Here is a 14517-nt window from a genome sequence, read left to right on the forward strand (position 1 = left end):
CAGATTTTATTTATTGCCTAAATAAGTAAAACAGACAAACAGAATTGCCCGGATTCAGACTAATTACTTTATGTAGTAGAGGCCAGCTTGTAGACTGTTAGAAAAGCTAACCTTACCTAGTCATGAAGCTTGTACTATTTAGATACTAATTACACATTATTGTATCAGAAAGCTGAGGATACTACACTGAACTCCTTCGTACTTGTACTACCAAAAGTCACTGCAACTTCATTCTTTATGTCTATATTTTTCAGCCTCTGCCGCTGGAGGGCTCCGAATTGTAGCGTGTAACAGGGCGGTGTGTAACGTAACTAAGTCGTTGCGTGAGAAACAGCGTGCCGTAATCGAGCCTCGAATTCTAAGAGTTCGTCCACACTTGGAGTAAACCTTCCCTCCTTTTGCATGACAGTGCTAGACCACGTACAAGAGCTGCGACATCTGCAATAAACTGTCACCTTGGGTCCACTGTCGTCCGTCATCCTCTACACTGTCCTGAGTTGGCCCCATTCGATCTTCATGTGTTTCCAAAACATAAAGGGGATTTGTCTTTGATAGTGACGAAGTGGTGCAGGCAGACGTGAGGTCGGGGCTCCATCAAAAAAATCAAACTGTACAGTGACGGCAGGCCTGAGTGGCCGAGCGGTTCTAGGCACTACGGTCTGGAACTGCGCGACCGCTACGGTAGCAGGTTCGAATCCTGCCGCGGGCATGGCTGTGTGTGATGTCCTTAGGTTAGTTAGGTTTAAGTGGTTCTAAGTCTAGGGGACAGATGACCTCAGATGTTAAGTCCCATAGTGTTCAGAGCCATTTGAACCATTTTCCCTCCCTTTTGAGTAGAACACACATTTCGTTGCACTAGGTTTCCCTTAAAATCCCCTAACTCCTCTCTGTACTCATTCTCAAGAATGCAGGCATCGTCCCATTGCACAGGCGTACATATAAGCTATCCATTGGCTGCAGTTAGTTTTCCATTTGACACGTCAGAAACTGACCTCAAGAAGACTTCCCATAAAATCTAAGGAAGAAAGCAATGGCAGATTATGTGCTGCGTCATAAGGAATTTTTTTAACAGCCTCAAAAAAAGAGTTGAGCGTTCTTGTAGCGCTTACAATTTTGTAAAGTTGTTGCGTGTAGTAAAACAACTTTGCAATCAAAGAGCCCTTAAGTGAGTATACTATAGTTTTATGGACGGAAGGATGCGAAAAGGATAGCCTAAATACAATAAGGATGCATACATTTATTTCATTCTGGTGTTGTTATTGTGTAAACAACTAGGAAACGAAATCAATTAAATTAGCTACACTCCTTATGCACTCATAAAGTGTGAATGTATCTGACAACAGCTTTGTGTAGTAATGCTCATAGGAAACATTTGTCGTGGCTACGTGTCGCCCTGTGGCCGAGATGGCTGTGGTGACTACAGGTCATTGTAATCGAGGGTGCCTTCGGCAAACTTCCTGATGAAGTCGGCGTGTCGTTCCGGCTTCATGATGGACGCCCGCACCGCAGGGTCTTCCTTCATGGCCTCTCCCCAAGCCAGCTGTGAACAAAACGCACATCACAGCGTAACAAGATTTTCTGCAGAGAAACTGTCTTCAATTAAAGAAGACTACTTTCGAGTAAAGTAGATTAAAGTATTCCAAAATTACGTTTTCATATCGCATTTGGAAACAATTTCATTGAATATTTAGTGACCGTGATCGAAGAAAAATAATAGTTTTGAAGATCAGAATGACAATATGGTGTCGCTCTCACACCTCCAACAGTGACGTAAATGTTTAAAAAACTTAGACAGTCCATAAACTCTGTGATTTGCATATCTTACTCTCCAGAACGTTTTCCTCTAAAATTTAAAAAAAGAAAAAAATGGCAATGTATTGTTCGATGATGCAGGATCTCCTCAACCCTTTACCAACCATCTTTTGTGTAAAAAACCCTCTCCAATAAACAAATCACTCACGCGCAAAAGTCCGGAATCACTGGGATAACATATTAGCTAAAAGTTTCAGTTGTGTTCAGAGAACAGTTATACCCAGACAACAGTTATACCCAGAAAAGCTCTACAATATGTTGAATGCAAAACACCGATTTGTCATGATGATAATACTAAGAGGGTGTGCTGAAAAGGAATACCTCCGAATTTTTAATGTGAAAACTCTTTAAAACTTTTTAAATAAAACAAAGGTTACTAACATTCTACATCTTTACTCGTTATGTCTAACCGTTTATTTCTCAACGTAGTAATCCTGGAGACGAACACATTTCTAGCAACGAGAGACCAGTTTGTTGATGCCATCGCTGTAGAATGTTTGATTCATACGTTTGTATTTGTACTCCCCATGCCATCGTACGATGTGTGATGGCAGCTACGTAATGTACCAGGATCATCGTGTACCATTCGCCTAAGCTACGCTGAAAGAAAATCTGGTGAGGCCCCCCATGATACTCCCGATTTCGTGTAATTTTATCATAACGCTGATTATGTGATGTGTGTTGAAGGTAGTAACATATTTCTTGAGTCGTAATGTTTAGTGTAAGCGCCTATGCGATCCACAGCATCTTTCTAGTAGCGTCTCCCATTGGAGTTTGTTGAGTATTTACGTGACATTTTCGTGCATACTAGTCCTAGACCCAAAATTTTGCTAACGGAAACCACGCGGGATTAGCCGAGCGGTCTACGGCGCTGCAGTCATGGACTGTGCGACTGGTTCCGGCGGAGGTTCAAGTCCACCCTCGGGCATAGGTGTGTGTGTTTGTCCTTCGGATAATTTAGGTTAAATAGTGTGTAAACTTAGGGACTGATGACCTTAGCAGTTAAGTCCCATAAGATTTCACACACATTTGAACATTTTGTTAACGGAAAATGGTAGATAGTGAAATCGCTTATCTCTTTTCGCAGCCGCAGCTAAATATCTTCACTTACATGAGCCGTTGTCAATCAGACAAATTTATGATAGATGTCAACATTTAAATTGTTTATTTGCAGATATAATCATGTAAAGTTTCGATAGAAAAATGTTCAGATGTGTGTGAAATCTTCTGGAACTTAACTTCTAAGGTCATCAGTCCCTAAGCCTACACACTACTGAACCTAAATTATCCTAAGGACAAACACACACATCCATGCCCGAGGGAGGACTCGAACCTCCGCCAGGACCAGCCGCACAGTCTATGACTGCAGCAGCCCAGACCCTCGGCTAATCCCGCGCGGTGTTTCGATAGAAATACATTTTTTCATCCGTTATCGGGACATCAGTTCATCCACATATACATAAGTACATTTAACGACGTTAGTGTATCCACGTTTTTTCGAATATGCCTTCATAAAAAGCAACTAGAAGCATTCTGATATCGATTTCGTAACTCTCGCTGCACCTATAACAGCTGTGAGGTGAATTATAGGATTTTGAGGTCGTGTCCTTAAATTTCTTTATGGAGGTTTCTTTATCCATTTCTTTGATTTTTGTCCCCAAGTTCACATTATTTTCAAAACTTATTTCATTATCGTCACCATCTGTCTCTTTATCAGTGGCATATTCCAGTTTTTGCACTCATCAAATGAATCTGAATCTGATTTATCTTACTTTTCTTCTGCTTCTACTTCCAATAGTGCTTCTACTTCCAATAGTTTCTGTGGTGTCACCGCCAGACACCACACTTGCTAGGTGGTAGCTTAAATCGGCCGCGGTCCATGTAGTACATGTCGGACCCGCGTGTCGCCACTGTGATCGCAGACCTAGCGCCACCACCAAGGCAGGTCTTGTGATACGAGAGAGCACTCGCCCCAGTTGTACGAGAACCTAGCTACCGACCAGATGTACGAAGCCTTTCTCTCTCATTAGCCGAGAGACAGAATAGCCATCAGCTAAGTTAATGGCTACGAACTAGCAAGGCGCCATTTGTATCAGTGCCTATAGCTTACGAGTATTCAAGAGAGATGTATTCCAAGGACTAATAAAAAGATAAGTAATAAGCATCTACATACTTTTCTTCTTATTCATTTATAAGTTCTCATGTTCCAGACTTCACGCCCGTCTGCGTTAGCCTTGCGTGCCCTATCGGCTACAGCGTTAGTCTAGTGTGCATTTTCAGCCATCTCAACTTCACGGTGTCGGCCCAGCTACCGACACAACATTGGCGACGATTTAAATTTCTTTCTGATTGCTTACATTTATTTGTGTCATGGCTTCGCCACATTCTCCAGATGTACTGTCCGAATTTTATCGCTTGCAGAATCAGCAGACGCAGGCGTTATTGGATGCCCTTGGACAGCTCGTCCAGGGTCAACGTGCGCTGCACACCGATGCGGCCGCCGCCGCTTCTTCGCTACCGCTGCCACTAAACGCTGTTGCACCTCCCTTTCGACCATACGTGGCAGTCGATGAGACCTGGCACGAGTGGTCTCGCCAGTTCAACTTTCATCTAGCAGCCTACAGAATTCAAGGTAAAGAGCGGCAGCCGTTTTTGCTTTCTTGTGTCGGTGTGTCCACATACCGTGTGATAGTGAAATTGTTTCCCCGACGAGACGTAGCAACTCTGTCCTACGAGGAAATTTTGTCTGCATTAGATGCCTATTTCAAAGAAACAGTTAATGTGGTTGCAAAACGGTATACGTTCTTTCGTACAAAACGTACGGCCGGTCAAACTAATAGGGAGTGGGTAGCAACATTGCAAGGCCTTACTAGGGACTGTGCCTTTGAATGTGACTGTGGTCTTTCTTATTCAGATACAATGGTGCGTGATGCAATTGCACAGAACGTTTCTGATGTTCGCATACGGGAGCAAATTTTGAAACTAGTTAATGCCTCCCTTCAACAAGTAATAGACATATTGGATAGGCAGGACACACTTGACTGTGCTCAGGAATCTTTTGAAACTTCGCCAGCCGTGTGTAACATTAACCGGCCCGCTGGACGCGCTGCGCGGCCCGGTAACCGGGCCTCGCGCACGTCCGCACAGCTGCCGCCACGTGTGCCGCGCCAGCCCACAAATGTAGTGAAATCATGCCCGCGGTGTGCTACTAGACATTCGCGTGAACATTGCCCGTCACGCCAAGCTAGTTGCTTTTTCTGCAATAAGAAAGGACATGTTCAAAGTGTTTGCCAGAAAAAGCTCAGATCAGACATTCACAATCATTCCAGGCCCTTTGCTTCGCGCCGGAATCGAACCAAGGACACTCAGGCTCGTGGACCTTCGCCTATGGACGTTCATGTCGTTAATTCCGCTTCGTCCAGTGACACTTTCTCTAACAGTCACTGTGATCGTCCCACAAAAACTGTGCGTCGACGTCGCCGGAAATCACGTCAATTAGCAAGTGATTCTGTACCAGTGTCTCTTCCAATTGCACAAAACAGTCGCTCTTGTCGTCAGCAGAACAATAAACTTTTTGTGGACTTAGACTTTGAAGGCAAAGTGATACCCTTCCAGCTCGATACCGGAGCTGCAGTTTCATTGCTCAATCATGACACGTACAAACAACTGGGCAAACCTCCGTTGCGTTCCGCAAATGTTAAGCTAACTACATATTCCGGACAGACAATTCCTGTGTTAGGACAGTGCAGCCTTCTTGCAACATACAAGGGACAAACAAAACTTGTGTCATTTTACGTTCTTCGTTCTTCTTCTGCTGTGAACTTGTTTGGTCTAGACTTGTTTCGGTTGTTTAACATGTCTATTGTAAATCAGGTCCTATCAGTGAATCAGACTGTGCCTACAGACAGTGTTTCTCGGCTGTGTGACGAATTTGCAGACATTTTTGCACCGGGCTTAGGTTGCGCTAAAAACTATGAAGCACATTTAGAACTGAAGGTAAACGCGCAACAGAAATTTTTCAGGGCGCGCAATGTTCCCCACGCATTGCGTGATGAGGTCGCAAGAACGTTACACGATCTCGAATCACGGGGTGTAATTGAACGTGTGCAAGCTTCTCTCTGGGCCTCACCCTTAGTAATTTTGCCAAAACCTTCCGGAAAATTGAGACTTTGCGTGGACTTCAAGGCCACAGTGAATCCACAGCTAGTGACTGCAACTTTTCCTTTGCCCCGACCGGAAGATCTTTTTGCTAAACTGTGCCCGGGAAAATATTTTTCAAAGTTGGACCTAGCCGATGCGTACTTGCAAATACCGGTGGACGACGAATCCCAGCGCGTCTTGGTGGTTAACACGCATCTTGGATTGTACCGCTTCAAAAGACTGCCATTCGGGTGTGCATCCGCCCCTGCCTTGTTTCAGCAATATTTACAAACTATTTGTGCGTCGGTCCCTACTGCAGCAAACTATCTGGACGATATAGTGATCTCCGGACAGACAGAAGAAGATCATCTTGCGAACTTACGAACATTATTTCAGGTCTTGCGGCAAAATGGTCTTCGCTTGAGGAAGGACAAATGTGTGTTTTTTGCTCGTGACTTACCATACCTGGGACATGTCATTAATGCCCAAGGCATACATCCGAGTCCAGAGCACCTCCGTGCCATACAAGAATTGCCTTCCCCTCAAAATGTGAAACAGCTACAGAGTGTGTTGGGTAAAATTAATTATTACAATAAATTTGTGCGCAATGCCTCTTCCATTTCAGCTCCGCTTCATCGCTTACGCCGTAAAGGTGTTCCGTTCGTCTGGACGCCGGCATGTGAACGCGCCTTTCGCCAGTTGAAATCGGCGTTGCTTTCTAATACTTGCCTTACGCCATTCGATCCCCAGAAACCCCTTTTGTTGATGGTAGATGCATCGGATTTCGGGATCGGTGCTGTGCTTGCGCACAAAGTTGGCTCCCATGATCGCCCTATTGCCTTTGCGTCCAAATTGCTCTCGTCTACGCAAAGAAATTATTCACAGATAGACAAAGAAGCTTTGGCTCTCGTGTTTGGTGTTACTAAGTTCCATGATTTCTTGTATGGTCGTCACTTTACCATCATCACAGACCACAAACCTTTGACATCGCTTTTTCATCCGACCAAGCCTGTACCTCCACGTACAGCGCAGAAATTCATTCGCTGGTCTATTTTCCTCTCGCAGTACCGCTACGATATCTTGTATCGGTCCACTGCTAAGCACGGCAACGCCGATGCGTTGTCCCGTTTGCCTGTTGCTGAGGATAAAGCATTCGATTCTTCCGAACTTGCTTGCATGTTCATTGATTCGGAAACCGATGAAGTGGTCGAATCGTTCCGATTGATTTTCGTCGTGTCGCTACAGCCACAGCTGCTGACCCTGTCCTTGCTACTGTTCTACGTTTTGTTGCTACGCAATGGCCTTTGTCAAAGTCTCGGATCGAGGATCCGTTGGTTCGCCGATTTTTTGCTCACAAGGAGAGACTTTTTGTTCGACGTGGTGTTTTGTTGTTGCGTTCTGATAATGATCAGTCCAGAGTCGTGGTCCCACGTTCGTTACAGTCCTCTGTTTTACGGCTTCTTCACCAAGGACATTGGGGTATAGTGCGAACGAAACAACTTGCTCGTCAGCACTGTACTTGGTTCGGAATCGATGCTGCGATTACGAATATGTGTTCTTCGTGCCCGGCGTGTGCCGAACAACAGTCCGCACCGCCGCGGAAAGTCTTTGCGTGGCCAAAAGCCACTTCCCCTTGGCAACGCTTGCACATTGATTTTGCTGGTCCATTCTGGAATGCTCGATGGTTGGTTCTGGTCGATGCCTTCAGTAATTTTCCTTTTGTTGTCCGGATGTCTTCCACGACGGCCTCCGCCACCATCCAAGCGTTGTCTGCTATCTTTTGCATTGAAGGTCTTCGGCAGACTATTGTTTCCGACAATGGCCCACAATTCATGTCCGCAGAATTTCAGTCATTCTGCCAGGCCAATGGTATTCAACATCTGACATCCGCGCCGTTTTCGCCTCAGTCCAACGGTGCCGCTGAACGAATGGTCCGGACTTTCAAGTCACAGATGTTGAAATTGAAAGAGTCGCATTCTCGGGAGGACGCATTGTTGCTCTTTTTGTCTTCGTATCGCTCTCAGCCCCGAGATGGTCGCTCGCCGGCTGAGTTGCTCCACGGTCGTCCTCATCGCACCTTGATGTCTTTGCTGCATCCGCCGCATCAGGTTCCTGTGCAGCGGCAGACTCCTGCTTTTGCTCCAGGCGACGTTGTATTTTATCGCAACTATCGAGGTTCACGGCGTTGGCTCGCAGGGCGCATTCTTCGCTGCCTCGGCAGCGCGATGTATTTGGTTTTGGGGGCCTCTGGTGAGGTGCGTCGGCATCTCAATCAGCTGCGCCTCTGTCGTCGCTCGGGTTCTGCCGCTCCCCGTCTGCTTTCAGCGACAGTGCCGTCCGGTCAGCGCCCTGGGGACCCATCTACTGGCTCGCCTCATCCCCAGGTGTTACCGACGATGCCTTCCATTTTGCCCCATGGCGACGCGCCGCCGCCGCCGCCGCCGCAGCAGCAGCAGCCGCCGCCGCCGCCGCCGCCGCCGCTTGTTCTCCCGCCGGCGCCGCCCGCATTCGACGCTTCGTTGCAGCTGCCAAGCGCCTCCCAGGGTCACGCGCCGCCGATCGCTTCCCGTGACCAGCTGTCCTCCGCCATGGAACTCCCGCCCGCTCCGGACCACATGACGTCATCGCGCGTCGGCTACCCCGACGCAATGGAGGTCGACCCTTCGGTCCCTCCTGTCTCTTTACGGGCGCATACACCGCATGTTGACGTGCACCCTGGACTAGTTTTTCAGGCGTTTCCTAGCTCCCCTCGGACCGAATGGCCGGGTGCGGGTGGCACAGCCTCGCCTGTTGTTAGGCTCCCCACCTCATCGCATACGTCACCATGTGGTCCTCCCCACGGCGGGCGGAAGCCTTATCACACGACCGTTCGCCGATTTGCGGGGGAGGAATGTGGTGTCACCGCCAGACACCACACTTGCTAGGTGGTAGCTTAAATCGGCCGCGGTCCATGTAGTACATGTCGGACCCGCGTGTCGCCACTGTGATCGCAGACCTAGCGCCACCACCAAGGCAGGTCTTGTGATACGAGAGAGCACTCGCCCCAGTTGTACGAGAACCTAGCTACCGACCAGATGTACGAAGCCTTTCTCTCTCATTAGCCGAGAGACAGAATAGCCATCAGCTAAGTTAATGGCTACGAACTAGCAAGGCGCCATTTGTATCAGTGCCTATAGCTTACGAGTATTCAAGAGAGATGTATTCCAAGGACTAATAAAAAGATAAGTAATAAGCATCTACATACTTTTCTTCTTATTCATTTATAAGTTCTCATGTTCCAGACTTCACGCCCGTCTGCGTTAGCCTTGCGTGCCCTATCGGCTACAGCGTTAGTCTAGTGTGCATTTTCAGCCATCTCAACTTCACGGTGTCGGCCCTGCTACCGACACAACAGTTTCGGTATTCGTCTTTCGTTTTCTTCATACGTACAATTTACACTGTAGGTGACTTGTTACTATACAGTGGCAGAAAACAAATCGACTCCAACACTTTTATTTCACTTGGAAAGCAATTAAACGAGTGGTGCTAGAGGATAATGGATTCACTTAAAATAACATGAAATTCGGCAACAGAAATTTTTTTTAAAAAAAATGGGCATTGTGTGTTATTTTGATTTTTGTTTCATTGGGACTGATGTGAGATGCCCTGTACACCTCAATGTATATTTTTGCCAACTGAACAACAATCATAACTGAAATTTAATATATTCTAATTGAATTATTTACATAACAGTCAGAAAGCCAACAGAGTTTTAGACAATTATGAAAATTTGAAGCAATAATACGAACGGTTTTTAATTGTAGGCCCGAGCACATCGAGTCAGCAGTAAATGGTTAAGATATGATGTATTTTCGTTTCTGTACCAGCTGAAGGTGAAACATCATGAGAATATATAAAACAATATATTCGTCACGCAGTTAATTTTCACACCTTTTACGGCTTTTTTCGTTACTAACTTTTTCTACAATACTTTCGTTAAACAAATGGTGCCTTCTATAAACACGTTAAATAAATTGCAATAAGATGGGGACGTTCTTGTCAGATGCTTCTTCTGCTGTAACTCATTTCTGAACACCGATATGCCGGCGGGGGTGGCCGAGCGGTTCTAGGCGCTACAGTCTGGAACCGCGCGACCGCTATGGTGGCAGGTTCGAATCCTGCTTCGGGCATGGATGTGTGTGATGTCCTTAGGTTAGTTAGGTTTAAGTAGTTCTAAGTTCTAGAGAACTGATGACCTCAGAAGTTAAGTCCCATCGTGCTCAGAGCCATTCGAACACCGATATGTCTACTTCCACTCTTTGTTTTTGTATAAATTGTTAATGAAAGCTATATATCTTTGTCCATTTGTTTCAAACAGTACCATGCAGGTCTTTTCTAGGTCAGTGGATGTTGCATATGTCTTTCCATTTAACTACAGTACTATTTCTAAAAACAGTGTAGACGTCGTAGTAACGCGAAAACGGAGAGATTTATCTGATGTTCAGAAGGGATTAGTCATTTGCTTTAGGGTCAAGGGCGGAAACGTTTCCAATATGGCTAAGTTTGGAAACAGTTCGCGTGCCACAGTTGTGAAGGTATACCACGCGTGGCAAAATGGCGCTATCCAAAACCAGCGCCTCCTGACATCTATATACAGGATAATGCAACGTGTCACACAGCTCACAGTGTACGTGCGAGGTTCGAAGAGCACCAAGAGTTTACCATACTTGCTGTACTCCACTGGCCACCAAACTCCTCCGATTTAAACCCATTCGAGAATCTGTGGGACCACCTCGATCGGGCTGTTCGCGCCATAGATTCTCACTGAGGAAACTAGCGCAGCTGGTGACAGCAGTGGGGTCGGCATGGCTCCACGTCCCTGTCGGTACCTTCCAGAACCTCGGTGAGTCTCTGCCTCCATGTCTTGCAGCGATCCACGCAGAAAATGGTGGTTAAACAAGCTTTTGAACGCTGGTCACATTAATGTGACTGGACAGTGAACGTGGAGAGCAGCTACCAGGGCCTTCCTGCAGAGACACATGGGTTGACTGTGTCTTTTTGTCGACACAGGTTTCCTTTTCTGGCTCAGTTCCAACCGTCGAAAGATGGTTCCCAAGATGCTCCTAAGCGTCCATTAGGAATGTGGAAGATTGTTTAAAACTTGGTCTGCCATTTTGAGTAAATTATCAACTCCTCTCAAAATGACATCAGCCGAAATCTGTTTTCAGATTTTTGTTGCTCAGTATGTTAAGAATCATTATCGTTAAGTTTCTTTTCTCTCGAAAACTTAGTTGATAATTTAACCGGCGACTGTATTTTCAACGAAATTGAAATAAAACTCACACGGAAATTATGGATGCACCGGTAAGTTTTTCACCATTAAATGCTCCTGGATCTGTCAACTAATCGATTGCTTATTATTTCCTATTTGGCTCTTTCATTGTTTGCGGCCTTATGCGTCCATGCATGCGTGCGCCTCGTCACGCAACGGTCCTGGTAAGGTCCGTTGTGTTACATATGTTGCTACAAGTGGACATTTAAAATTTGGTGATTCAATACTTTTTCGGCAGCCTTGTGTATCCCTGATTTTCTCGTTATTTTAGGCGATTACTTATCTGGCTCATCTAGTTAATTTTTCCATGTGGCTGTTATTGATCAATTGGCTTTTAATTTTTCTGAATCTGTTCCCACTCGATATAATTAATACGAGAAATTGAGTCTACGTCTGATATCGAGAATGTTTTCAGTGTGCTTCGTCACTCACCAGTTGTGGAAACTCTTCTGTGGGGAATTTGAGCTGCGGGTACATGGCCCGTATGGCCTCGCAGCGCTCTGCCCACGGCCATATCATGTAGTCCAGCATGCCAGGGCGGTCCCCTGAAAGACAAGTGTGCTGTTTAGAACGGCATTTGTACTGCGAAAACAACCGGTAAAAGTGTAAGAGATGTACTACACAGTTTACAGCTAGAAAAGTTCGCGAAATCGTTACTTTATAACTGGGAGCCCTTAATTTCTAAAATTCTCTTCAAGCATACAACTTCCCGTACCCTCACGCCATAAAATTCTTTGTATGAAACACATTTAGTACCTTACCCCACGTTCTTTCCCGTCGCATCAGCTTGATCAGCGATTGTTACGTTCGCTGGTGGCGGCCTAGTGGAAAATTATAGTTACGTTGCAATGTAATACACTAATACACGTGTACTATTTTAGATAAACGGTGCCGACTTGTTCCAATGACTTGGAAAAAAAAAAAAAAGAACAGGACATTCCTTGTGAGGTGCCGGAACGTCGTGCCGGCCAGCCTAATTACTGGTAACTCAGTTCTGGTAGAATTCACATCGAGTCGCCTGGTAGAACGTTTGCAGTTTACAATTGTTACAATGAGCACTTTTATTTATTACGGCAATACGTTTAGTTCAGAAAAGTCTCCATTCTAAATCCTATTACACAGTAATTCTTTTTGACCTCATTATAAAATTATCAGGAAACATAACCTCATATTGTGTTGCCTACTAACTGTTACTATTATCCAGAACTGTTTTGTTCTGTTTATCAGGAGACCCGCCTGGATCCAGAGCGTTTCGCCAATCCGTGTATTACCAAAGCGATTAGTAAGAAATTCTCTTCTGTCTTTCTTGTGGCTAATTTAAATTCAGTTCTCGGTTACATAATATATTCAGCGACCTCACATGTTTACAGACAGAAATCCATATCAGAGTCAGATTGCAGCATACACAGCACGGAATTCATAAAATATTAACATTGCTCTTGCTTCCTCCCGTGTTGTGCTGCGTTTTGGATGTGAGATCATGAGCAGGGAACACTAAGTGGCGCATCTGTCAGTGTGATGTGTTATAAGTTATCTTTAATTGTTCTTCTTCGAATACGGTAGTCGTTTAGTTTTGTTCTCGTGGTCTCGCTACTCCGTACCACAGCCTTGCTCTAACTTATTCCTCTTGGCTTTGTATCCAGGCAAGGTGATGCTGCAAGTGTGTGCGTCACTTCACTACCTACAAGTGTTAAATCACGAAAGCGTCTTCAAAGATACTCTTCTTTATTTGCGAATCTAAATTTTCTCGGCGAATCTCGATGATGGGGTCTTCTCGGGTTATAAGCCGAGTCAAGGCGCCGTCCTGCGGGAATGTTTCAACAAGTTTCCTATCTTCTGATCTTCAAGCGAAGACACAAATAGGAAACTTGTTGCAATGTTGCTGCACAACGACGCTTTGACTCAGCTAAGAACACGCGAAGACTTCATCAACTCTTCTTTATTGTTCAAACTATTTACATCAATTCTGAAGACAGATCAAATAAAGGGGGTGTTCATCCTTTGAAGACTCAGCGGGTTTTATTTTATATGATTACATAATCTGCTAAAGTAGTCGAGAAAACTCCATTGTCGCTTATTTTATAAAACACTTATATATCCGTGCGATGATCTGTCATTTACGTCTTTTCACACTGAACACTATGTTATTTCAATATAGCCTAACTCTCATGTCTTCTACTCGAGATCCTTGCGTAGCGCCTTCTTTCTATTTAACACTAATAAAACGATATTGTTTTGTTATTCACACATCTGAGCTGTCGTTTAATCCATTTATTTCTAGATGGCACTGCTATCTTCTGCTCGTTACACTCCTGTTATCACGTCACATTTCAGGCTGTTGCCCGCCAGGCGCGAGCTTTCCCCCGTTATCTTCTCTCACAACGTGTGACACACCAAACATGCGGCTTACCGACGTCATACACAATATGTGTATGGGGCGAAAATTATGCCCATTTGTCCCGTATGTTGCGTTGCTCTTCATCCTGTGGCAACAAGTTGTGATAAAAACATACGTAAAAGAGAAGTGTTTCACCGATAGGCCGAAGAAAGAAAAAAAGGAGATAACCTCGAAAGACACAATTCCTTAGCATCCCCACTTCTGTTTGTTATTCGTTGTAACGCCGGAGGGAGAACATGTTGACATTTCCTACTGAACGGACTTGTCACGCTTTCACCGTTGCAGATCCCGAAAATTGACGTTAGCATATCTCTGTTTTAAGCCTGGAGAGCAAAAAGAACGAAGCTTAAAGGAAAGGAAAAGAAGTCAGTAAACCGTCAATTGTCGTCATTAATAGTCGACAGGCTATTGTCATCTCTACTAACCCATAAAGAACCTCTCGTATAAAGCCAACAGACAGCCTACAGTTTTGTATTGTTTCTCCTAAAGAAATATAAAATCCCAATTCTACATAACAGTTACGTAGTTAGCATAAGCATGTATGTTTTTGTGTAAGAAACATGCATTTTAAAAAATGGTAATTCTAGTTATTCTCATCGAACTTTTCGTGTTATATTCTTGATTTCATAAACAAGAATACTACTTACTTATTAAATAAGATAGAATAGTAAGAGGTACATAACATAGAAGAGTGTAAGGGGAAGAAATGGTTTTGGAGAAACGGAAAAAGAAATACCAAAACCATTAACCTGGGCTTTCGGCGGAGTGTTATTCTGCCGAATTTGAAAAGTATGCAAGTTTTCCTGGGGGTATTTTTTTCTTAACCGTATCAACATTGTACAGTTCCTTTTCCCAG

General features: G+C 44.8%; 1 protein-coding gene across 1 annotated transcript in view; it reads right to left on the reverse strand.

Moving 5' to 3' along the window:
* Nucleotides 1-1241: 1241 nt before the first annotated feature.
* The window catches only part of LOC126458333 (pyrimidodiazepine synthase-like), a 72009-nt gene continuing 58733 nt past the window's right edge, over nucleotides 1242-14517 (reverse strand). Inside the window, exons 4-5 of the mRNA XM_050095297.1 lie at nucleotides 11696-11808; nucleotides 1242-1540 (exon numbers count right to left, since the gene is read on the reverse strand). Of these exons, the coding sequence (XP_049951254.1) occupies nucleotides 1418-1540; nucleotides 11696-11808 (236 nt within the window). The 3' untranslated portion in view covers nucleotides 1242-1417. The remainder of the gene's footprint in view (nucleotides 1541-11695; nucleotides 11809-14517) is intronic.

This window comes from Schistocerca serialis, chromosome 1 (genome assembly GCF_023864345.2).
Source record: "Schistocerca serialis cubense isolate TAMUIC-IGC-003099 chromosome 1, iqSchSeri2.2, whole genome shotgun sequence".
In the NCBI taxonomy this organism is placed as follows: Eukaryota; Metazoa; Arthropoda; class Insecta; order Orthoptera; family Acrididae; genus Schistocerca; species Schistocerca serialis.